The 24,994-nt window shown below is 63.1% G+C and overlaps 1 protein-coding gene across 1 annotated transcript; it reads right to left on the bottom strand.

The window, feature by feature from the left end:
- Positions 1-1,415: 1,415 nt before the first annotated feature.
- Positions 1,416-24,687, bottom strand: LOC126025918 (collagen alpha-1(XVIII) chain-like). The gene is made up of 41 exons (XM_049785637.1): positions 24,078-24,687; positions 20,203-20,747; positions 18,231-18,323; positions 17,505-17,564; positions 16,719-16,848; positions 16,129-16,295; positions 15,812-15,967; positions 15,551-15,577; positions 14,922-14,984; positions 14,703-14,789; positions 14,501-14,554; positions 14,254-14,412; positions 14,073-14,135; positions 13,501-13,527; positions 12,398-12,529; positions 12,142-12,204; positions 11,496-11,522; positions 11,171-11,206; positions 10,648-10,719; positions 10,380-10,415; positions 10,191-10,280; positions 9,904-9,933; positions 9,422-9,448; positions 9,228-9,290; positions 9,012-9,086; positions 8,748-8,774; positions 8,516-8,569; positions 8,324-8,398; positions 7,431-7,499; positions 6,884-6,926; positions 6,664-6,726; positions 5,406-5,449; positions 5,126-5,251; positions 4,801-4,954; positions 4,624-4,697; positions 4,298-4,426; positions 3,679-3,714; positions 2,522-2,761; positions 2,147-2,344; positions 1,914-2,029; positions 1,416-1,648 (listed from the first exon to the last, which is right to left on the bottom strand). Exons 1-41 carry the CDS (start codon positions 24,667-24,669, stop codon positions 1,435-1,437), a joined length of 4,536 nt encoding a protein of 1,511 aa, XP_049641594.1. The 5' UTR covers positions 24,670-24,687; the 3' UTR covers positions 1,416-1,434.
- Positions 24,688-24,994: the final 307 nt, after the last annotated feature.

Below are 24,994 nucleotides of genomic sequence, written 5' to 3'. Positions count from 1 at the left end.
GTCTCTGGGTGAGTGGACTCTCCCTTGGCCGACACCACCCGTCTTGTGGCCTCATCATCATCCTGGGCTAGGAGTCCTCATATTACCTGTGTGACAGTGTTGGGGGCTCTGGAGTACTGTCCTTGGGCTGCCCTCTGCTGACCCCGCCTGGTGCCCCAGCCAGAGGTCACTGTCACTGGGGCTTCTCTGTGTCTGGCCTCTCCTGGCTTCAAGTCACCAAGAAATCCCAAGTGTAATGCAAGGCTGAACAGCAGAGACAGCAATGGGGGTGGGGGGATGGTGGACTCCTGGGAACTCCCCAGACCTGCTCACAGAGGTTCCGGGCTTGGGCACACTGCGTCCCAGTCCTCCTGAGCACTGTCGTTAGAGGTCGGGGTCTGAGGCGGGTGGGCTGGTGCAGCATGGCCTCCCTCACTCACCCGTACCTCCTCTTCCAGTTCCAAATTTACTTCACCTACTTCCTGGTGCTGTTGACCATCTACCTCTTGGTAGCGCTGGGGGGGAGCCTGAGCATGTGCACACGGACGGGCCGCTTCCCACTACCTCAGGCCCAGGAGCTGCAGAGCCCGGTGGAGAAGGCGGCACCCAGCGGGGACCCCAGGGGCCTGGGCATCCAACTGCAGGACGGGGACAGCGAATGGGAGCAGAGCCAGCCGCCCCCTAAAGTGTGACCTCACCCTCCGTCTTCCGGTCCCCAAGTCCATCGGGACAGACACGGTCGGGCCTGCAGTGTGGGAGGAGCTGTGCACTACAGCACTCCTGCTAGATCTGGATTCCCATGGGCAAGAGGAGCATGTGATGGCCCTGGACTGTCCTGTGAGCCCCTCAGAGAGCCACCGTCGCCCGTTGCCCGCCTAGCACCAGGCCCAGTGAGGATGGTCGCTGCCTGGGTTGCTCGCAAGGATGTGGCTGGCGGGTGGGTTCAAGATGCTCCGGCCCTGCCTCCCCTGTCCCCTGCGTGTGTCCTGGCCCTGGTGCTGCTGTTGGGTGCTGCCCAACTTCCAAACTGCTGTGGACACACATCTCTGCGGTCTCTGCGCTCTTCCCAGCCAGTGTCTGCCCTCTGTACCCCTATGTGGCCTCCCTGGCCCTGTTCCTCCTGGCAGCACCCTGGAGATCCTGTGCCATTGGCAAAGCATACCCGGCCCTGTGTGTCTGGGGGTAGGGCAGGCTCTTCCCTGGGGTTGACGCTGGGGCGGAACTTGTGCGGGCCACCCTTGGGCCCGCCACTAAGGGACCTGGGGAGGGTGTGAAAATTTCGGCATCAGGCTGTTTTTGACTTTTTAAAAAATACACTCTTTGGCTTTTATTCTTGAGGATACATGAAGTGTGGCCTCGAGGGAGGGGGCTCCCAGCCAGGTCCCGGCCCTGGGGCTCCTCCTGCGCTTGCTCAAGACCCCTGGCCCAGTCCCTTCCCGGGCCTGCCCGAAGGGTCTATTGGAAGGCAGCAGTCGTGACACTGTTCTCAATGCAGAGGACAATCAGGGCACTGTGGCAGCCCGTGGTCTTCTGCCCCAGCAGCCTGCCCGTCTGCAGCGGGGACGCCTGGCCAGCTGCGCCCGCCGCCTCCGTCCGCCAAGTCTCACAGTAGCTCTCAGTCAGCCGCCGGCCGCTGGGGTCCGAGCCGTGCCATATGCTCTTCTGTGGCCTGCAAGACACAAGCTTGTCACTGTGGGGGCAGAATCTGGCCCCTTCACGTCACTGATATTCCTGCGGCAGGCTAGGGCTAGGGCCCCGCTCCAAAAGCAAGCAGAACAGGTGGGCACCCTCAGCTGAGCAAGGCGGGTCACCCCAGCACCCCAGAAGTTAGCACTGTTAAGTCAGAGGAGCCCAGGAGGAAACAGGAACCCTGGGAGGGTCTGGCCTGCAGAACCCACTGGTTTGAATCAGTGGCCCGCGGGCCCAGCACCTACCAGGCGGCGTGGTGCAGGACATCTCTGCCATCAAAGGAGAGGATGCGGGCCCCAGGCTTCAGCTGGCCTTCGGTGCCAGAGAACAAGGCTTCCCAGCTGGGGAACAAAACCTCGTCCTGTGGGAAGGCGAGAAGGCGAGCGGGGCTCAAAAGCGGCCCTCAAAAGTGGTCCACATGCCTGCCAGGTGGCCAGCACCACTTGCACCCGCCCACGCTGTCCTGGCCCAGGCCCACCTTGAGGTTGACGATGGGCACAGCCACCCGGTCCGCACGTCGCACGATGCTGTGCAGGTCCTGCAGGCGAGAGGACAGGAAGGCGCGGAAGGTGCCGCTCAGCCCCACGGCGCGCGCCTGCTGGAAGCACTGGAAGTCGGCTCCACGGATGCCCCGAAGGCCGCCAGACTGCGGGCTGTTGAGTGCCACCAGGTGCAGCTGCAGGGACAGGAGCAGCCTCAGCCCGGCCCGCAGATGCACCCACGTACCTGATGTCCCTGTGATGCGTCCCAGCCTGGCAGAGACAAAGACTGAGGCTCAGAGCACCTGCCCTCGGGGACCTCAGCACTGTCCTCACACCGCAGGCCCACAACAGTCTCCTCCCATGTCACTCACCACCGGCCTAAAGTCCAGGTGCAATTGGGCAGGTGTGCTGGTGGGGCGTGCGGGCCGCACGTAGGCACCGTGGTGCGGGGGTCCCGGGTAGGACTGTGGTGGCAGCAGGCGTGGGCCACTGGCCAGGATGTCGTCGGCCCTCCAGGGCCTGAGGGTGGACGGCGCTGCCTCGCGCCGCGGGTACGGGTTTCCCTCCTGCATCTGCACCAGCGGGGGCCTTGGGGCGGCCACTTCACTGTCCTGTAGGGCCAGCACAGTGGCTCATGGGTGTGTCGGGTCCTGCACCCTGGCCAGGGCTGGCCACACTGGGGACTGTCCTCAGAGAGTTCCGGGAGGCTGGGCTCCGGCACCCCAAGCCCATCAGGCTCTGAAGGCTCCTGTGACCAGGAGACCTGACTCGCCATGAGCCAGCCGAACCTATGTCTCCTGATTCTGCTTCTGCCTGGGGGGGAACCCGCAGTCCCGCCCACCCGTGCCCATCCCTGCCCACTGTGGGCTCTGGCACCTCCTCCTCCTCACTGTCACACGCTTCTCCCCAAGCCTGCAGCAACTCATGTAAGCACAAGCTCCCTGCACCCACCCCGCTTTCTTCCCCAGTGTCCCCACCAAGGGCCAGGTTCCTGGTGGGCGGCATCTGTGAGCACACGGCCAGCAGAAGCGACGCTGGCACCAGGCAGCCCTGCCCACAGGCCATACCCACAGGTTCTTTCCCGGGCCTCCTCGCCTGTGCACCAGAACCAAAAGAATTCGCTGCCAGGACACAGGCTTGAGCCAGGTTTGCGCGGTAGATGGGGAGCCCCCGCTAGATCCACGCAGCACGATCCCCACACCAGATATAGGAGTCCCCGGGACACCACAAGTGCAACCCCGGAGGCCACAACAAAAAACTAAATAGTTGGATGGAGGGAGATTTGGGACACTGGTGGTGGAAATGTTGCACTGAAAAGGGGGGGGGGTGTTCTTTACATGACTGAAACCTAATCACAATCATATTTGTAATCAAGATGTTTAAATAAAGAAAAAAGAAAGAAAGCTATAAATAAAGTGCCAAAGGCCGCTGCAGAAACCGCCGGACAGGCTCCACGTCCCCACTGCAGGAACCGGCCTCTACCCAACTTGGGGAACAGAGGGAGGGGAGCTCGGAGAAGCGAACTTACCGGGCCTCCTCGGGGCAGTGGGGTCCGCGCCTCCAGCTGGAAAAGACACAGGGTTGACCCAGGAACAGGGGGCCTGGGGGTGGCCCGCCAGTCCCCGTTGTCTCCTGCCCAACTCACCTGGGGTCCCCGGTCCTGGGCCTCAACCTCCTGGGCAGACAGGCCCCTTCCTAAGCCCGGCCCACTCACCCACAAACCCCGCCCACCACAGGACCTGCCCTGCCCTGCCCTTGACAACTCCACCCATCCGTCATCAAACCCCGCCCATCTGCCCAGGCCCCTTTCCAAACCCTGCCCACCGACCCATCTACCTTCCTAAGCCCCGCCCACACGCCCTGCCCTGTCCTGCCAAGCCCCGCCCGCCACAGGCCCACCCTCTGCCGAGCCCTGCCCACCCAGAGCCAGGCTGCTCGGCCACCACCTGCGGGACCCGCGTCCCTTGCAACTGAGCATCACGCGGCAACTCGAACCCGAGCCCACTCGAGGTTACCAGGGGAAGCGGCCGGGCTGCGGCCAGGACAGCCCCATCCTAGGGCATCCTATGGCAGCTGGCGCTGGACCCTCGTCCTCAAGCACACCGCCCCAGGCAGACCTGCACCCACTGGGCCTCAGGCCCACTCACCAAGACCCGCCGGATGCCGCGCCGCACGCGCACGAACAGCTCCTCGCGCTCGGCCACGTAGAGCAGCCAACCCTCGGGCACCTCCGGCACCGTGTCCAGCATGGCCTGGTACGTGGGCCAGATGCGGACCTGCGGGCACACGGCCGGGCGGGCTGGGCGGGCGAGGGCAGGACCGGCGGCTCCTCGGGGCCCCTTCACGCTCCCCTGACACCACTTGAGAGGCACCCTCAGCTACGTGCCCCAGCAGAGCTGGCCTGGGGCCCATTCAACTGCCCCCGCCAGCCCCCCAAAAGGCAGAGTGGCCAGAGGGGACGGTCTGCACTTACCCCTGAGGAGGTGCCCATGTGTCCAGGGGGGCCGGGAGGACCTGGAGGGCCGGGAGGACCGGGTACACTGATGGCTGTGGAGAGAGAGAGGGTGGATGTGTACCCCACGTAGGACCCCTGGAGTGGTTCCCCAGTTACTCTGTGGTGCCCAGGACCCTGCCGTGGACACCCACTTACTCTGCCTGTAGGGCCCAGGAAATGACGGTGGGCCAGGAGGACCCGGGGGGCCTGGGGGGCCGGGAGGGCCCTGGCGCCCCTCGTAGCCAATGCCAGGTGGGCCCTGTGGGCCGGGTGGCCCGGGCTGGCCTCGGACACTCTCTCCTTTGGGACCCTAGAGGTGAGTGAGAAGATGGGGGTGCTGGGAAGGGCCTCAAGGTCTTGAGTCTCGGGATCTGGACTCAGGGACTGGGTACCCTGTCCACCTGTGAGGGCAGCGGTGGCCACAGCCTGGGGTTCCGGGACCCCAAACCGTCCCCCGGCTTGGCGATGGGCCCACACTCACCGGAATGCCAGGATAGCCTGGGGGCCCGGGAGGGCCTGGCCTGCCGGAGCCGAAGAACCCGCCGCCGACACCAGGTTCACCACGCTCCCCTTTCTGCCCCGAGTCCCCACGGTCACCCTTCTCGCCCTGTAGGTGGAAAGACTCAGGACAGCGGCCACAGGTAGGCAGGGTATGGGGTGGGTCACTGGAAGTGTTCGGACTCCTGTAGGAAAAGCCCAGGCCTCCAAAAGCCCCAGCCAGGGATAGAGGACGCTTTGCACTTCGGAGCAGGAACACCCACCTTCATCTGGGCCCCCAGCTGCAGAAGGTCAAGCGGGAACTGGCCTGCGGGAGAAGTGGGAGCGGCTCAGGCACGGGCAGGCTCTGCTGTCAGGCTCTCGGGGCCTTCCCAGGGAAAGGAAGGTCCTGGGAGCCCTGAAACTGCTCCCTGGGCCTCAGGCCTCAACCTGTGCTTCTCCCGGCCCTCCAAGTCCGCCCGGCCTGACCCCTCTGGCGACAGTGAGTGCCGGGCAGCCCCCAGCCAGCATCGCACCACACAGCTGTCCAGCCACGCTAGCTGGGGGAGCCTGAGCCCAACGGACTGTGATCGGGGCCCCCCGGGGACAACAAGTGTGAGATGGGCCGCGTGCCTCCTGACAGAGCTCACAGCTGTGGAGGGACCCTGGTGCCAGGCGCTGGGCTCTAGGAGCTCGGGACATTGCCATCCGTCATTTCAACCACAGCTGCACCCCCCGCACAGACCCACGCCCGCACACGCGTGCACATGCAGACCCCACTCTCGCACACACGTATGGACTCACTTCGGCACATGTCTGCACACCACTCCCGTACATGCCTGCACATGCAGGCCTCACCCCGCGCGTGCGCACAGACCTCACTTCTGCACGTGGGTACGACGCAGACCTCACTCCACGCAAACACATACATGCACATTCGTGCAGACATGCAGACTCACTGTGCACACGCGTGTGCAGGTACACGTCGCCACCACCCTCCTGAACTCTGCTCTCCTGTGCCGACTTGTGAGTAGCTCTGGGGACACCCGAGGGGGGCCCGCTCACATCCCCGCTCCTGGGGCAGTGAGCAAAGTGCTGAGCCTGGCGGCCACACACACAGCTAGTGGCCACAGACCAGCCTGCGGCGTGTGCGTCCTGGTGTCCACCAGGTGGCGCCCTGCTTGGGCCAGGCCTGAGCCAAGGCCACACTGCCCTGGGCCCCCACAAGCCTCTCCGTGGGAACCCCCACTCCCGCATACTGGGGCTGGCTCCAGCTCAGATGGAGCTGACCTGGCTCTGACAGCCTCCCCGCTGTGACCCATCAGCCAGCCTGTCCCGAAGACTCATCTTCCTCAGAACCCGGACCCTCCGCTCTGGTCCCGTCTCAGCCCCTGCTCTTGGGCATGTGGGAGGATTTGGGGGGGTCTCTGGGCAAAGCTCGCAGGGTGACCCATGCAGGGAGCAGGGAAGGGAGCTTGGGTTCCGTCCTGCTCCACCCTGTCCCCCAGACACAGCCCAGAGACCCCTACAGTGTGTACTCACCTGGGGCTCCGGGTGGGCCCACCTCTCCTTTGTCACCCTTTGGTCCTGAAGGACCCCGGAAGCCTGAGGACAGAGACCCCGGTGGGATCAGGCATAAGGGGGTCTGGGTCGTCCCTGCCCAGAACAGACTGGACCAGGGAGGCATGTACTTGCCCTGGATCCTGGGACCCCCAAGCAGGGGCTCAGCCCCCCACCTTCACACAGTCCATGCCCATCTCACCTGGCAGGCCTGGGGGTCCTGGACGACTGGAGTCCACAAATGCCTGCAAATGGGGAACACGGCTGGATGTGAAAGTCCAGGGGTCCCCCTCAGGGTTGGATAAGGAGTACTGGGGGGTGGGGGGGAACCTGACCATCGTGGACAGTTTCAGGGCAATGACCACAAAGCAGCCCAGAGAGCATGTGACAGAGAGGGTGCTAGAAAGAGAGTGACACAGGGTCCCGGGCACATGGTTTTGCATTTTATTTTTAATTTTGGGCCACATCCGGCTCTTGGCTCTGCACTCAGAAATTACTCCTGGTGATGCCCGGGGACGATCTGGGATGCCAGAAATCAAACCCAGGTCTGCTGCATGCAAGGTAGCACCCTTCCTTCTGTCCTGTCTCGCTAGCCAACACAGGACACCTCAGAGAGCAGCACCCCCAAAGCAAATCACCCCTCCTTCCCCTAATCAAGCCTTGTGGTCCCGGTTACCCACCTAGCCCCCCTTTGACCCCGTCAGCAGGCTTTCGGGGGCGTGTGCAGGGCTAGGGTCAGGGACACTCACATTGCTGTCATACACAGGCTTTCCGGGGGGTCCTGGGGGCCCTGGGGGCCCTTGTGGGCCAGGCGGACCCTGTGGAGACAGTATCTCGATGAGCCAGTTTAGCCAGGCAGCACAGGTGCCCACGTACCCAGTTCAGCACCCCAGGACTGACTTGGGTGCCCAGTCAGGGCTACCATAGGGGGCAGCTCCCTGGGCCTGTGGACACATGGGTGGGGTGTTTGCATATGTGTGTAGAGACAGGTGTACATGTGTGCACCTGTGTATGTATATGTTCATTCGTGTAGAGCTTGTATGCATGTGGACTATATGCATGTGGGCATATTACGTGGTCTATATGTCCATGTTAGTATGTGTACAGTGTGAGTGCAAGTGGGAATGTGTGGTGCATGTAGTGTATAAGGTGCATGGGAGTTAGTGCATGCATGGTTATGTGTGCATGTGAGTACGTGTGCATATACATGTGTGGATGCATGGGCACATGTGTGTGGTTGTATGTGAGGGTCGAGGTGGCTATACGCATAGCTGTGTGTCCATGTGAATATGTTGGCATGTACATAAGTATGTACGTGTGTGATACATACATGTAGTGTGAGCCTAGAGGTGTATGCATGGTTTTGTGTGCATGTGGATATGCATGGATGTACACGTGTGTATGTGTATATGTATATGCAAGGGGACACGTGTGTGGTTGTATCCCAGGGCACATGCCTAGTTGTGTGTGCATGTGAGTATGTGTCGGGTACATGAGTGCAGTACGTGCCTGGGCCGTGTTGTAGATGCACAAGGGTGTCTGCCTGCATGCTGTGAGCATGTGTACATGTGTTCTGTCATTTAGGCCCTGGCCACAGCCCTTCCTCACCCACCTTGGCCGTGTGGCTGCGCCCAACACTCACCGGCAGCCCAAAGCCAGCGCTGGCGTCTCCTGGCTCTCCCTTCTCCCCCTTCAGGCCGTTCATTCCGGGGCGACCCTGCACACAGCAGTCAGTAGGTGGGCAGCCTCATTCAGGCCCAGCAGGATGGCCCCCTAGGACAGGGGCTCCGTCCCCTTGTGGCCCCCCAGCTCTGCTGAGCTTGAGACACCTTACCGGCCGCCCTGGGAAGCCAATGTCCCCCTTGTGTCCTGGTCGTCCATAGGGACCCTGTAGGAAATCTGGGTGAGCAACGGCCCTGCCGGGTGTCCCCTCACAACCCCTCCCTCCATGGCCCTAGACCCTACAGTGTCCCCCAGTGAGCACAGTCCCCATCCCCACCCCTGGCTGCTGTGTGTCTGCTGGTGCAGCACCCATGGGATCTCTAATCCCTCCTGTCGCCACTCACCGGAGGTCCACGAAAGCCAGGCTCCCCCTGGGCAGAAAAACACACGTCAGCCCAGCCTGGGGCAGCCCCGCCACTGCCCCATCCAAACCCCCTAGGCCCAGCAAGGTCACTCACTGGGAGGAGGCCCAGACCCCTTTTCTACCTGCCTGTTCACCCCCCCCAGGACCCCACGTGGGCTGCAGCAGTTCTGGAACCCCACACGCTGCCTTTCCAAAGTGGGGCTCTGGCATGTGACCACTACGGGCCGAGGGTGGAGACACTCACCTTGGCTCCTTTCTGAGCGGGCGCCATTGCTCTGCCATCTGGGCCTAGGATCATGCCTGGCTCCCCCTTCTCACCCTGGAAGTAGCAGCTGCTGATTGGGGGGCAGCCAGGTGGCCCCACCCCCAAGGAGCCCCAACACTGAAGTGACCAGGATTGCTCAGCCTCCACACCCCCTCACCACTGCACCCCACAAGGCTTAGAAGGGAAGAGCCTCACCTTGGGTCCTGGGGGGCCCTGTTCGCCTTGGGAGCCCAGGTCGCCCTTTGGCCCGGCTGGTCCCTGCAGAGGCAAGTAGTAATTAGGTGAGTGGCCCTAGCTCCTGCCCACACCCCCAGGCCAAGCCTGCCAGGTCAGTGAGAGGTCCAAAACCCTCTAAAACCACCTCAACTGCTCAGTTGGTAGCTACTTACAGGGAAGCCAGCAAAGCCAGGTCTGCCCTAAGGACAAGAGACGGAGGGTCAGCGCTATGCTGGGGCCTATGCTGGGGCCGTGAGCACCCAGATCAGCCTCCTCCAGGGACCTAACACCACACCCCTCCAGGAGACACAGACCACACTCCGAAGGCCTTCAAACCTTAGGGCCGTACCCCTGGAGGAGGGTGTCCCTCCAGCGTACACAGATCACGCCCTTCCAGGATACCAAGGTCACCCACCCGGTCCCCAGGCCATGTCCCCATGTCCATCAGACCACACCCCCAGGTCCCCTGGTCCATGCCCCAAGTCTTCAGGCCAAACTCCAAGACCCTCAGACCACACCCTCAGGGACCCCAGATAACACCCCACATTCTCAGGCCACGCCCCCAGTCCCTAGCCTAGACCATGCCCCAACTCCTCAGGAGACACTTCAAGACCTTCAGGCCACACCCCAAGTCCCCAGACCAAGCCCCCTTTACCTCAGGTCCAGGGACAGCTGCCACAGCCTTCTGTCAGCACCCAGAGATGAGCGACAAAAGGAAACAAAGACAGAACCCGCATTAGCCCTGCCCTGGCCGCCCCCTGCTCCAAAGGCCCCTGGCTTGGCTCCCGGCCCTTTCTAAAGGCAGGGACCTGCCCTGAGAGAGGGCAACACCCAGCCCGCCCAGGCTCCCCAGGACCCCCAGTACAGCAGGATGCACTGGAAACCGAGGTGCCCCTGGGGTCTCCAATGGAGGGGGCTCACGGCCTTGCTCTCGAGCCTTACGTCTTGTTCCGACACATAGACGACCGGCCCCGGGGGTCCCGGGGGTCCAGGGAGGCCAGGCTGCCCGACTCCATCCCTGCCTGGGTCGCCCTGGAAGAGAGAGGTGGGTGGGTGGAAGCCCTCACTGAGACCCTGCCTCCCCCACCCCAGCCCTGTGCCTCCTCTCCTCCCCCAAGGCCTCTCTCTCACCTTCTCTCCTCTGCTGCCTTTGTCCCCTTTCAGGCCCTGCCGGTTCAGAAGGAGGGGTCTCATTTCCGTGGACCCCCACGTGCCACCTGTGCCCCAGCACTGACGGGAGACCCAGAGGGAGAGGGGACAGTCCTCCCTTTGTGACCCTCCGGAACTGAGCCTCCCACGCCCCTGCAGCTCCTAGGCTGTGGCACTGGGAACAGTGTGAGCGGGGCCCACCAACTCCCCCGTCTGGCCCATCCCCGTGCTCCCACTGGGCCCCACTCACTCGTGCTCCCGTCGCACCCTCTCTGCCCGGAAGGCCAGGAAACCCACGGGCGCCCTCGGCTCCGACCTCTCCCTGCAGGGACAGACACAGGTGATGTGGACAAAGGTCACAGGCTGGAGGCAGGGGACATGGACTAAGGGACACGGGATGGGAGCCCGAGAAGCATCAGAGCATGGGGAGCAAAGGCGACCATGCGCACCCAGCACAGTGGATGCCCAGAACCCTGGGCAGGGGGCGGGGCCTGAGTTGTGTTGGTGGGGCCAGATATCTGGAGCGGGGCCTAAGTGTGAGGTGGGGTCTGCGTTTTGGAGTGGGCCTAAGCTGACAAAGTGGGGCTGGGGGGAATCAGGCAGTGCCAGGTTGTCGTGGCTGCCTGGCTGGAATTCTAAGCTCAGGGCAAGAGCAGAAAGGGGGTGACCAGGGTACCCCCACCTTGAATCTCCTTGAGCTAGGGCAGAGCACTAGTTTTGGTCCCATCTCTATCCAGGACCTTCTGCTCTCTGTGGCACAGGGAAACGCTTACCTTGGTTCCAGGGGTCCCCGCTGGGCCAGGGTCTCCCTAGAGAGAACAAAAGAACTCAGTGAGTGGTAGATGCCCCCACTCAAAGGTGGGGTGCCAGGCACAGGGCCCCAGACTGTGGAGTCTGCAACCAGGGCCCGACAGACGCCAGCTGCCTTTCCTGTCCCCATGTCCACCTGTCCACCTTAGGACAGGTGCCAGAAGCAGAAGCCTAGCCTCATAGCCAATGGGGGGACAGTGCCAGGGCAAGAAAGGGTCCATGAAATGCCCAGTGCTGCCCCCATGCCATGGACCCTCTGCAGATCTCCAGAAAAGGCCCCTTACTGACCTTGGCTCCAGGCGGGCCGGCCACTCCCTGCAGGTAGAGACAGAGTCAGTGCCATGCCAGGCCAGTGTGTGTCATGGCAGGTGTGGGCTGGGGCCGGGGGAGGCAAGCCGAGGGCTCCCTTGCGGCCTCAAGGAAGGCCAAGGACACCTCCCGACCACGGTGGAGCCTCCAAATGGACTAATATTGCCTTCAGCCCATGGAGAAGCTGCCCCTGCAGGGGGAGCCTTGAGACCATCTCTCCGGATGAGGTCACCCCAGGAGGACAGGAGACTCATACTCGGGGCCCACAGGGGTCATAACAGGGCACTGGGACCAAACCCTGGAGCGACCCGGCCCTGGGTGCATCCTGGGATCCAGGCGCAGCTCCTCCAGAGAGGCCTGGCCAGCAGCCTAGCAACTGGCCAAGAGTCCCAGCGCTCCTTGTATGCTGCTGTGGGAGTGTCCACCCCGTCCCAGGGGCCAGATGGGTTCACCCGGCCCAGGTGCCCCTGGCACAGTGCACCAGGCTGTGGCCACAGGGACCCCGAGTGGCCATGTGCAGGCCCCAGTGCATTCTGGAGCCCCCAGGAGGCGTCTCCACCACTCCTCTCCCTGCTCCCTCCCTTGCTGCACCCAGAGCAGGACAGTCATGGCCAGGAGGCCCTACCTGCCGGCTGTCTGCACCTCGTGCTGTGGCCCAGAGGGGCAGTCCGGAACCTTCCATGTCGTCCTGGGGGACACACACAGGGGACTGTTCTAGGGGCTCCTCAGGGTCAGCCTCGGCACGGGGCGAGATACAGTGAAGCACATGAACCCCAAGCATGTGTGGAAGTGGACCCCAACCTCCAGGGCCCCTCTGAGGTGACCGCCAGCAAGTGCATGATTGGGGTGCAGCGGGCTCTGCTCAGAGCTGAGGTACTCACAAAACCTGCAGCCAGTGCTGGGCCCGGGGGCCCGGGAGGTCCGGGGGGGCCTGGTGGTCCAGCTGGACCTGGGGCTCCTGCCAAGCCATTTGTCCCGGGTGCGCCCATGGGGCCAGAATCCCCCTTGCTTCCCTACAAGTGAGAAGAGCATTTCCTGACCCCAAATGGCGCCCAGACCAATGCACCTCAGCCTCTCGGTCTCTCAGCCTCTCAGCCTGTGAAGCAGGCTGAGGAGACACGTGTTGGGAGATGGCTAACGTGCATTCACAGCTGCTGCACGTTCGCGCATGCCGATACACGGACACATGAGCCGGCACATGGACATACATGAACACACACAAGCTATCGTGGACACACATGTGCACGCACAGCCCATGTGTACGGACACATGCAAATGTACATGTGTGATAATGCATCACACGCATCTGCATGTGCACATACATGCAGGTACACACGTGTGTGCCTAATGTGCTCACACGTGGGCCAATTCATGCACTCTGCTGCTGCATGTGCACACGTGAGTGTGTCCCATAGTGCACGCAGACCCTGATGCTGTACACATGTGCCGATCTTTGCCTGTGTGCTGATACCTGAACACATGTTCTGCTACGTAAACATACATGCTGGTACAAGAGAACACACAGAAACACATGCACAAGAACCCTGATGTTTCACAAGGATGTCTATAACACGCACATTCAGAGATACACGGCAACACACAGATGCACATACACACACGGGGAGGGACACCTATGAAGATCCTGAACAGCAGAGCCTGATGATGCAGATATATACGCAGGCAAGGAACACATGTGCGTGCAGAGACACATACACACACCACAAATATGCAGATACATACACGAACAACACAACGCAGTGCTCACACAGGCGCATGTGATCAAGAACCCCAAATGCTTTCCAGGCACCTCTTGACCTCTGAGCCATGAACCCACCCTGGTCTCACCCTGATGGAATATCTGGCCCCCAAATGTCTCCAAGAGGTAAAGCAAGGTCCAGAGACCTGCTCAGGACAGCAGGGTCCCCTGGACTGCATGGTTCTCCCCAGGAGGGCACCTCCTCAGAGATCAGGGGCCTGGTCTTACCTTGACTCCTGGGGCGCCTGCCTCACCCTGCGGGAGAGAGCTGGGCTGAAATGGGACTCGGGCCCACTGCTCGTCCTCCCACTACCACGCCCCAACCTCTTACCATCAGGCCCACCCACCAACTCCACCCCTTCCCCAGAACCAAGCCCCTCTACCCAAACCACACCCCTGCCTCTCCTGACCTCCCAGCCACCAGGCCTCGTGCTGGGTTCCTTCTCTCCCCATTACCCTGGCCTGAGTGTCTCCTTGGTAGAGCCCGTGGGCCGTCCTGTCCCCCCTCACTCAGTGGTCCAAGCTTGTTCCTCAGCTCAGGGAGGAGGTCTACAGCTCTCAACCCCCCACAGGAGGAGATGGAAATGGGGTGGAGAAGTGATCCCTAGGCTCGCCAGCCTCCCCTTCCCTGTGTGGAGCCTGGCCTGCTCTGGCCAGGGCCGAGGGTGCCCCAAATCTGCCCTGAAGGCCACGTGGACCTTTGTGCCCACAGGGCTGAACGTCCCCACGCCACAGAGGAGACATCCAGAGTGGATGGGAGGGAAAGCTGTGCGTCCACCCACGCCGCACTGGTCACTCACCACGCTGCCTTTTGCACCCGTGGTGCCTGGACGCCCGCCTTTTCCTGGAGGACCTGGGGGTCCCTGGAGAGAGAAACAGGGCCTGGGGGTGCTGTTGGGAGAAGGTGCCCCGGAAAGCAGGTGGCCGAGTTTTCAGGAGCTCCGTGTAGTCGACCGTCATGGGCCGAGCGTCCAGCCGTACCTGAGGGCCAGGGGGCCCGCGGGGTCCACTTCGTCCCGGTACCCCGGGCAGGCCTGCAGGTCCGGGAACCACTGAGCTGTTCACTCCGAAGCGGCCGGGCTCTCCGGGCAGGCCTGGGACTCCGGGAGGGCCCGGGGGCCCGGGGAAGCCTCTGGGGCCCTGGACACAGCAGAGCAGAGACAGGACACAGTCAGGGCTCAGCAAAACCAGGCCCCGCACACACGTGCTAGACAAGCCGGACACTCACCCGGAAGCTCTCGTGGTCCCCGCTGAAGCCGGAGCCTTCCATGTCGATGAAGGTCTTGGGGGAGAGGCAGAGGCGTCAGAGGGCCTCTTACCTGTGGGTCACCCTGCTTTACCCTGCCCCACCACAGGCAGAGCCGACCATCCAAGGGAGGGCAGATCTAGGGCCCCGGTTGGCAGAGGACGGGGGATGCTGAAGGGCTCACCAGCTTATCAGGCCTGAAAGGCGGTCCTGGGGGTCCTGGAGGTCCTTGTGGTCCTGGGGGGCCTCTTGCCCCAATCCCAGGATCTCCCTGAGAATTCGAGACCCCAGCTCACCCAGGTACCCCAGGAACTGGGGACCCTCTCCCAGGGTCCCCCAAAACAAGAGACCCCGCTCACCCTTGCACCCCAAGGGCTGAGGCCCTTCCCTACCAGGGACTCACCTTCTCCCCCTTGGGCCCCACATGGCCGGGGGTTCCTGGAAAGCCCTGAGGTCCCATGTCACCCTAGAGACAGAGGCAGGAGCTGAGTCACCCCGAATTCTCCACCCTGCAAAGAGGCGAGGAGCAGAGCCCTCTGGGTTCAACCCTCAGGACGGGGCCCTCGGCTCCAGCAGGCCTGAGCTCACACCAGCTCACTCTAAGATCACAAGGCCCCGAGGCAGCAGGGTGGGTGTCCAGCTGGGGTGTGTGCATGTGAGGGCCCTATGGAAATGTGCATATATGTGGGAGCATGTGCATGTGTGTGGTCCCGGGACCGCAGCCTATGTTTCAGGGCTGTGTTGTTGGGACTTTGCGAGAACCCATCAGCAGAAGAGCGAAGAGTCTGTCAGGCAGGAATGCTGCTAGGTCGGGGCCTGAACCCCACAATGTGCAAACATGTGCCCTCCCACATGGCAGTGCCACCGCTTGCCTTGTCATCACAGCATTTGTGTGATAAGACCAGCCGTGCCTGCAGGTGGACCCCGCCGGCCACCCGGCTCTGCCTCCCGAAAGGCTTCACTGGGCCACTGGCTGGAAGGGCCCGGTCCCTGGGGCAGCCCTGACATGCCCAGATAGTAAGGGTGACTTACGGGTTTTCCATCTGCACCAGGGCTTCCCTAGAGTGAGGGAGAAACGTCAGAATGACCACTGGACCCTCCCTGCTTGGAGGCGCCCGGCCCATCTCCTGATCCCTCCGGAGATACCCGCCTTGCCCGTGTTGCTGGGAGATGCCGCCAGCCCCCTGGCCCGTGAGGAAGTGCCTGCCCTGGACTCCGGAGGCTAGCATGTTGGAAGCCCCCGGGAGCTGAGCACCTCCCTGTCCAAGCTCTGTCCCCGTACCTCACACTCACCCGCTCACCATCCTGCCCAGGGGGGCCATTCTTGCCTGGCAGCCCCGGAGGTCCAGGGGGGCCCTGAGGCCCTGGCACAGGCTGTGTGTTGGGGGTCCGCAGCGTTGGGCCAGCAGGACCCAAGGGGCCCTGAGCGCCCAGCTCCCCCTTCTGTCCCTTCAGGCAGAGAGAGGCAAGGGTCAGGGGTGGGCCTGGCGGCCCTAGGCTCCAGAGTGGGTTAGAGTCCTATGGGGGCAGCAGGGCGCAGCCCATGGCACAGGCCTGGTGGCACTGCGAGGCTATGTCCACACAGGGCGTCACAGGCTTCCCGGTCCCACACTGAGGTGGGGCAGGCGCTGCCCTGGGTCCGTCAGTGCCAGAGGCCCCGCTGGGTGCCAGGGTTCAGGATGGAATGTGGCCTTGCTCACCTCCGCCGGGCGGCCCCCAGAGATCCGGGCAGCGTCGTCCCACACAGGCGCCTCTGTTCCGCCAGGCAGGGCCTGAGCTGGGGGAGAAACTGGGGTCAGTGTCGGGGCCCAACTGCCTCTCGATCTCCGGCACAGCCTTGTGCCCCGAGGCCTGAGGGGCCTGGCAGTCCCGAGCACACACATGCAACTCACAAGTACACGCTTGCATGGACACACGCACATGCTTGGGTATCCATGCTCACACACACCCAGCAATGCTCATGCAGGCACACGTTTGCACGTATGCACCCACGTGCACACGCTGATGTACATTCGCACAAATACACAAACACACCTGCACACACTTTCGATGCAGGCACACACCCAGGCACATGTGAAAACTCGTGCTCATACAATATACACTCATATGCACGTGCAGGTTCACAGGCCCACGTGTATTCACACTCACAGGCACACAACGCGTACACACACAAACATACCACCCCAGGACAGCACTTCACCTCCCACTGAAGACTCGGTTGTCTCTTCTTCTACTTCTTCAGTTCTGGAATCTTCCCTGGCAGTGCTTTCGGCCAAGGGTGGAGGCGTGACCGGGGGAGTGTCGGGGAGGCTGGGTTCCAGGGATGAGTCCTGCAGGGGAGGGGAGGGGAGGGGAGGGGAGGGCAAGGGGGGGTGTCTGTGCTACATGGCCAGTCCTGTGAGGCCGGTCCGGAGGAAGAGACCCAGGAAAGCAGCTGTAGGCTGCTCTGGGCGCAGGGACACATATCCCCCCACCCCAGGTCCCACTACGGGTCCCGGTTGCATGAGTGGAGCTGCTGTGGCCGGGGCTGTCCAGGCCGCTGAGGGCTCGTTTCCTGGAGGCCACTGAGGTGTGAGACAGAGTGCCGGGTGGGAGCTCAGGGACCCTCATCCTGCGACGTCTGGGTCTCCACCCAAGGGGACAGCCAGCCAGGCACCGAGCCTCGCTCCACAGCCACGACCCTGTCAAGGCCCGGCCTGGCACAGAGGCTCCGGAGCGGGGCTCTGGGTGGCGGGAGCCCCACGGAGCATGGCCACGTGCCGACCAAGCTGCGGTTTCCTGCCGAGGTGCGAGAGCTGGTGGGACCAGCGGCCGGTCTGCACCTTAAGGTCCCAGATCGAGCCACCCAGTCGGGGAGCCTCGGGCCTTCTGAGCCTGTGCCCAGGTACCTGCCAGAACAGGACTGGGATCCCCAGGGTGGTGTGTGCTGTGGTGTCCTACCTGCCACGGACCCAGAGCCCAGGCTCCCCCTCCAGGTAGCACTCACCTCATCCTCACTGCCAGGCACTGGGTGCTCCTCCACACCACTGCCCGAGTCGCCCGACGCCTCAGGGACAAGAAGAGGAAGACACGTGAGCAGGAACACCGTCACGCACCCACTCCTGCCAGCCAGACCCTCCACGATGGCAGCCCCAATGGCCCAGACCAGGACTCTCACCAGGCCCCTCGATGCCCACACGACAGCGGGTTCAGACCCACGGCCCCCCTGGACAACTCCCAATCCTGCAGTGCCCAGACCTGGCCAGAGACCTCACCCCTCTCTCCTCCCCTCTGTCCTAGGCCCCTGGTGGGCTTTCCAGGCTAGGCCACACACTCGAGGACCACACTCAGGACATACCAGGCTCTCACAACCACGGAACACATATGTTCGTGGGCAAGTCACAAAAATCACCACGTGTGCAGGTCCCACATACATGGGCACAGGCTACACACAGATAAGTGTGTTTCCACACACGCAACACACACAGGATGCCACCACATGCATGTGTAGTCACACAACAGAGCACAAGGTCACAACAAAGCCTGCATGTCTCCTAGGCATGAATGCCCTCGGTGCGATCATCGTGGCACACACGTCTCATGTGTATGTATGTGCATGTTCAGCGCACCATACAAATGTAGCTGCACTCTCACTCACATTGTAGTCAGTGGTCCCCAGGGCCCCAAGAGCATCTCCCAGAGACCCTCAGTCTGGCGCTGGGCCAGTACTCACCCCGTCATCATCACTGTCGTCCTCATCGTCCTCCAGGCAGAGCTGGGGGGTCACGTGGGGGTCCCTGCGGATCCGCAGCTCTGCGATCGCCCCCTAAACAAGAAAAGGGTCTCTGGCTGCGGTGAAAAGAGGCTCCAGTTGAAGCTCGGCTTCACAGCACCAAGGAAGGCAGCACTGGCTCCTCGGGCGGGCCGGTCCCAGGGGCAAGGACATTCCACGCCAGGCTCTCGCATCCAGTCAGACCCACGTCCAGTCAGATTCCCAAGTCTAGTCAGACCCCCAAGTCCAGTCAGACTCCCAAGTCGAGTCAGACCCTCACGTCCAGTCAGACCTTCAGGTTTAGTCAGACCCCCACGTCTAGTGCAGCCAGAGGCTTCTCTGGCACCGCTCTGTAGCCTCCCAGCTACGGCCACCCCCAGCCAAGCATGACCCTGCTGGTCTTTGTTTCTGAGACGCCCTCCGACCCCTCCCCAGCGGCCTTCTCTCCCTCTGCCTCAGGTGTCTGGCCACGTCCAGCCTGAGCGACTGCTCTCGCCACAAGGGGGCGCCACTGCCTGCAGAAAGGTCTCCAGAACCCAACAAAGTGCTGCTCCTGAGGATGAAGCTGGTGGGCAGCTGCCCAAGTCCAACCCCCCGACCCCTATCCTATGGCCATGAGGCCCTCGGTGGCCCCTCTGCCAGTGTGCCTCCGTGTATACGGACATGGTGCAGGCATGCATTCAGCAAATGTGCACCACTCCTCCCTGTGCATATATGTAGACACATATGCACATGTATCAACACATGTGTTGAGGCATTTTACCCTCAAGTGCTTGCTCAGCAGGTTCCTGGCCACCTGCCCCTCTAAAGGGGGGCAAGACTGTCCCTAAGGTGGTGGGGTTAGGGGTCAACACTGTAGGGTGCGGGGAAGCAGCCAGCATGGAGGCATGTGGGAGGTGTGCCAGGTCATGGGTCCCTGTGCCTACTGGGACATCCCGCACCCCTCAACTCTTGAGTTGTGGCTCGGCTGCCCCGCCCAGGGTCCCCAAGCTTCTCCAGGGCAGCCCATGAGCCCCTGTGGTCTCAGCCTTCTGGTGCCAGCCCCTGGTTAGCTCCTGGTCCCTGTCCCTGGAGGGTGTTTAGGAGGACAATGACAGGTCCCTCTGTCCTTATCTGCTATCTGTCCCTGTCCCTGGCATGCATCGATGTCACAGGCCCTCCCTTTGTCCTTGCAGACAGCAGCCTGGATTTGACGGATGGGCAGTAGACAAGGCCTTGGGACAAGGCTTGGGAGACTCCAGACGCCTCAGACAGAACCTCATCTGTTAATTCCAACTTGGGGTGGGGAGTCAGTCCCAAGCTCACCCAAAGGCTTTCCCCTTCCACCCAGTCACTGTGTCTCCAAAAGAACCCCAGAGTCCTGCAGAAGTCTCGGCCCCCAGGGTCAGCTCATGGTGGGGAAAGGTCAGTGCTCAGAGGCACAGACGTGGACACAGGCAAAGCCGCCTTTGTTCGGGCAATAATTAACTCTGTGTCCCACGACCGGCTGGCTGGGGGTCAGTGGGGGCCAGACGGGCTCGAGGCTGAGCTGCAGACTCCAGCTCTGCCCTCTGACCCACAGGCCAGGGCCACCTCTGAGAGCCTGATGGAAACAGTTTCCAAACCAAACTCTCGTCTGACAGGACCCAGCAACCTGCATAGTCCTGTGCACTCAGCAGGCTTGGGGGATCCAGGCTCCAGACTTGTCTCTTTTTCTTTGTTTTGGTGCCATACCCGACAGACTCAGTGGTCACTCCTGGCTCTGTGTTTAGGCGTGCTCCTGGCAGGCTCGGGGGACCCTAGAGTTGCCAGGGTGGGCAACATGCAAGGGAAACGCTCTACCCATTATGCTAACACTCCGGGCCCCGGCAGGCACCTCTCTTGTGGAACATGTTAGTGGGTGACACGGTGGCTGCCAGCCCTGTCCCCAGGCCCTGCATCCCATCCCGCTTACCTGGAACTTGTCGGGGTCAGCGGCTCCCGCCTGTGCCAGAAAGAGGCCGGCACCGGGTTCTAGCTGCAGGCCATGGGGGTCGCGGGCCAGTGGCAGGCGCTGCACCTCCATGCAATCCACGAAGAGCGAGGCCCAGAGCCCGCGCACGCTCAGCGCCAGGCGCACCCAGCGGCCGGAGAAGGCGGGCAGGGTGAAGGCAGCGGCCACGCGCGTGCTGGTGGAGCCCGGCTCCGTGTAGAGCAGCTGCACGTCCTGGTGGCCTGTGGTGACGGCGCCCAGCTTGGCGCCCACAGCCACCACGGCCTGCGCAGCGTCGGTGACGGCGAACAGCACCCCGGCCTGCTCCGAGTCTGGCCGTAGCCGCAGCAGCAGCGCGAAGTCGGGGAAGAAGTGGCCAGAGAAGTGCGAGCGGGCTGCCTGCCCCACGTTGGCATCGGGCCCGAAGACCAGGGCGGGGCCCACGTCAGGATCCTCCACGGCTGTCACCTGCGGAGGCAGCGGCTGCCCGACGAGCTGCAGCAGCCCCACCTCGGCCACCGGCGCACCTGAGGGCAGAGAGACAGAGTGGGCTGGGGTCCCGCACCCCACCAGGCCGCCGGCGGACCCTCCCACACACGCTGGCCTCCCCTCAGCCCCACGCGCACGCTCAGTCCCCACATGCCTCCCAGGAGGACCCTGCGGAGTGTGGGCACAGCCAGGGGTGCCTGGAGGGAAGGTGGGAGATACGGAGGGACCCAGTACTGTCCTCGGCTCCCAGCAGCACCTCTTAGCCGAAGCCTCCTGAGCCCCTTTGGGAAGGCCTGGGTGGCTGTGACTGTGCGAAACTGAATGGCGATGTGTAACTGTGACGGCGTGTGCGTGACTGAGTGATGGCATGTCGACATGTGTAAATGAGTGATGACGTGTGTGACTGAATGACGATGTGTAACTGTGATGGCATGTGTGTAACTGAGTGACTGTACAGTGGTGGCGTGTGTGTAACTGAGTGATGGCATGTGTGTAACCGTGTGACAGTGTGAAACTGACAGGTGTGACCGGGTTGTTTCTGTGGGTGTGATTACGAATGAGGTGGGATCGTGTGTCACAGTGTGGTGTGTAACATGTGACTAGGTGATCGTGCGGACTGTACCCGTGTGACGATGTGGGTCTGTGGGAGCTGGTGCTTTAGCCTAGCCCGGCCTATGGTCAGCTGGCAGGGCTGTGCACCGCGTCTCTCCACCTTGGGGAGCAGACAAAGTGCCTGGCATCCGTTGGGTCGGGGCAGTCGCCCGGGCGCCTACAGCTCCAAAATGCTTCAAGGGAGCATCCTGGCACTTCCTCCGGAGACTCGGGTGAGCATGACGCCCCCCACCCCAGCCAGTACCAATGCACCAAGACAAGGCTGAGGACACCAGAGAGTGAGGCCGGCCAGCAACCACGCCACAAACGCCCTCAGGTCACGGTTCCTGCAGCCCACAGGTACGGGACACTCTCCTGTATGCCCTGTGCACACGAGCCCCCAATCACACAGTCTGGCCTGGACCTCGTGATAGAAGCGAGGTCTCTGGAGGCAGACCCCAAGATCCAACCTGGCTCACAGGCAGTGTCACGGGCAGGAGGACCCAGGGGGCCGAGGGACTGTTCTCCCAGACACCATCACGGTCTGAGGGATAAGGCTGCACCCCGACACCCTGCTGCCGAGACCACCGTGTGCACCTGGGAGACACCACCCCCCTCCCCAGAGTCTACCAGGCTCGCCACAGAAGACTCTTCTTCCCTGAGCTCCGCATGCAGCTCCGGCCAAGACACAACTGCCGCTTCAGTGGCCCACCAGAGACCACAGATGAGCCATGCCCGTCGGGGCACAGCACCCCCCAAGACACCCTGGAAGGTTCACTAGAAGGTCCCGTGAACCCCATACCCATAATGGACCGTTACCCGGACTGGCCTGCATGGGAACAAGCAGGTTTACAAGTTTGCTCCCCAACCCTGCCCGGAGTGGAGCCCACGGCCCTCACTGGGGCCCACCACACCCTAGGGGAAGACGAGGGTCCGACTCGGGCTGGCGCGCCAGTGCTCCATCGACCCGGCGAGGCAGAGTCCTCGAGTGCTGACCGTGAGGGACCCATGGGGACTCTCTGTACCTTCCTCTCCGCTCCACCGTGACCCTTGCAGGGACTGAAACAAGCTTTAAAGAAGCCGCCGCCGCCGTTAGGAAACAGCAAAGATGTTGCGACACTCGGTCAGACAAACAGCTCTTGGCAGGTGCCACAAAGCAGGATAGCGCGGCCACGGCAGGGGGGGGGGCAGCTATGAGCGTGCACCAAACACGAGTCCGCACCGCAACGGGCAGGGCAGGGGGGCGTCTCGGCTGGCACGTCATTTGGGCCAGACAAGGGCAGAGGCTCCCAGACCGGCTGCTGCCGTGAGGGTCAGACCCCCACTTGCCCTCACAGTGACACACAGTCTCACACCTGAGAGAGGGGCTCAACCTCCACTTTCTCCCACAGAATGAATCACGCACCCCGCTTTCTCACACTTAAGTCGCGCCTGAGTGATGGCTGAACCCCAATTTTCTCACATGGTGAGTCACACTAGAGTGAGGCTCAACCCCCCACTTGCTCTCACTCGGTGACCATCGCATTCCAAGACCAGCTGGTGGAACCTGGGGAGCCTGAGGGGAGGTGGGAGCCAGTTTTGCTCCTTGGACAGAACTGAGGTACCACAAGGGCCAGCTCACTAGCTGTGCCAGCAGCCAGGTGGGGGCCTCAGGGCCCTGGGGAGGGTCCCTCACAGCAGGATCCCTCACAGCGGGGTTCTCAAAGCAGGTCCCTGAGAGCTTTCCTCTGCTCTGACTCTCAGCACCAGGTCAGGTCCTCAGTATGGCCCGGGGGCCTGTCACCCCCTCTCGGGACACACAACGGATGCCGGCTCCTGGCACCTCACCAGCCTCCCGCCAGTTGGAGCACCAACTCCAGTGCCAGTGACCTCGGGGTCCATGAGGTCAAGGCTGCCCCAGGTCACCGGGACAGGGGTGGCGACACCCACAGCCCAACCGGGAAGAGGCTGGGTGAGCAAGATGGAGAACAGGCTCAGGGCAACGGGGTGAGGGAACCCCAGTCAAACAGCTCTGCGGCCCACATGGGTGGGTCACGGGCAGGCCCAAGGCTGCAGTTTATGGCCAACCCAGCTCCCCTGGACTAGACACAGTTACGCTGTGCCTCAGTTTCCCCTCCATGCTGGTCGCAGAGCCATTACCTGCCGCCAGACCCAGGAACACACAGGCCCCGTCCTCCTGAACAGGCAGTGAGGCACAGGAGACCGGCAGCCCGGCGGGACCCAGGTAGCCCCAGCACGCATCCCACATGGCCTCGAAGAACTGCAGCAGGGCGGGGGCCCACGCTCCCGGGGGCCACACAGGCGGGGGAGGGGGGAGAGGCCAGAAGTAAGCAGACAAACCAGGCCAGAAAGCGGTGGCAGCGGGCATGCAGGAGGCTGGCCCGAGCTCGCAGCGCTGCCCGCACCTCCAGGCGGCTGGTGTGCCTGCAGTGGGTGGTTCGGCAGCCAGGAGCGCCTAAGGCCCAGGCTGCCCCAGGAGAGCAGAGAGGGCAGCCAGGGCCCGAGGGCACAGACAGGCCAGTCCCGGGCTGAGAGACCCGCAGGGGCTGCGCGTAAGACACAGGGTCCCCATGCACAGAGCCGGAGCCCAGGGATTCACGAGCGAGGCCTGGGGACCCATCCCCAGGTGCAGCGGGATGCTGAGAACTGGCGGACATCCAGGTGCTGGAGCTGCAAGCCAGGCAAGGGTCCCCTGGCGTCCGGGTCCTGCATGTGCCTGGGGGGACGCTAGAATGCCCCCGGGAGGGGCCTGGCGGAGGGAAGGAGCGACTGACTACCTGGTGACCCGGGCGGCGGTCTCAAGGGCTCCCTGGAGGGGGGTGTGGGCTGCCCGGCCGAACTGGACAGGCTGCTGGGGGTGTCCAGGGCACTCAGCCCTCCAGGGTTTGGCTGCAGGCTCAGCCCCTTCTGGGGGCTCCCGGCAGGCCCAGGCGGGGTGAGGGTGTCCTCGGGGGGCTTGGGGCGCGGTGCCTCCTCTCGGCCGGGTATGGGGGTGGGCAGGATGTCTCCCCACAGCTGGACGAAGCTCCGGATGCCCTCAGCAACGTGCAGGATCTTGCCGCCCACCAGAGCCAGGCTGTCATCTTTCCTGCTGGGACTTGCAGCCGGGGTCTTGTCCTGTGTTTCAGGGGCTGGCTCAGGGGTGGTGAGGACTTGGTCCTGCTCGGGGGCACTGTCCTTGAGGGGCGCGGGGGTGGTGAGGTCAGCTGAAGGCCCCTCGGGGTCCCCGCCCAGGGCCCCAGGGCCCAGTGCAGCCGTGAGCCCGCCCGGGTCCGGGAGCCACGACCAGTCCAGCATTTGGGTCTGGGCGGCCGCGAGGCAGCACAGAAGCAGGAGCAGGCGGCCAGAGCCGCAGGGGTCAGCGGCCATCGCTGCTCTGGGCAGACCAAGGCCACCCGCGCTGGTCCCTGTCCCGGGGGCGTGGCCAGGCCACCCGCCCCGCCCCACCGGAGTTCCCACCTGCTGCCTGGGCAGCCCCAGAGGCCCGGCGGCCAGGGCCCTTTAAGGAACAGTCTGGAATTCCCGCCCCCTCCCTGCGTTGGGGGGCCTGGGCCCCCGGCCAGACACTGGAGACCTGTGGGGGTGGCTCGGGGCTGCAGGCCAGCGCGGTGGGGGTGGGAAAGGGGCCGGGGAATCCTCCAGGAGCTGGAGCAGGACAGGCAGGTGGCGGCCCTGCCCAGCCCAGCCCAGCCCA

The sequence above is a fragment of the Suncus etruscus genome, chromosome 13 (assembly GCF_024139225.1).
Source record: "Suncus etruscus isolate mSunEtr1 chromosome 13, mSunEtr1.pri.cur, whole genome shotgun sequence".
Taxonomy (NCBI): domain Eukaryota; kingdom Metazoa; phylum Chordata; class Mammalia; order Eulipotyphla; family Soricidae; genus Suncus; species Suncus etruscus.
The sequence above is the reverse complement of the archived record's forward strand: the minus strand, read 5'-3'. Positions and strand labels throughout refer to the sequence as shown.

Bases quoted from the DNA above. Each gene is read 5' to 3' on its own strand.
- LOC126025918 (XM_049785637.1), bottom strand. From the start codon at position 24,669: ATGGCCGCTGACCCCTGCGGCTCTGGCCGCCTGCTCCTGCTTCTGTGC. The intron at 12,205-12,397 runs GTGAGTACCTCA...TGTGTCCCCCAG, and splicing joins CAGCACTGGCTGCAGGTTTT to GACGACATGGAAGGTTCCGG. The intron at 10,416-10,647 runs GTGAGTGGGGCC...CTGAACCGGCAG, and splicing joins AGGGTGCGACGGGAGCACGA to GGCCTGAAAGGGGACAAAGG.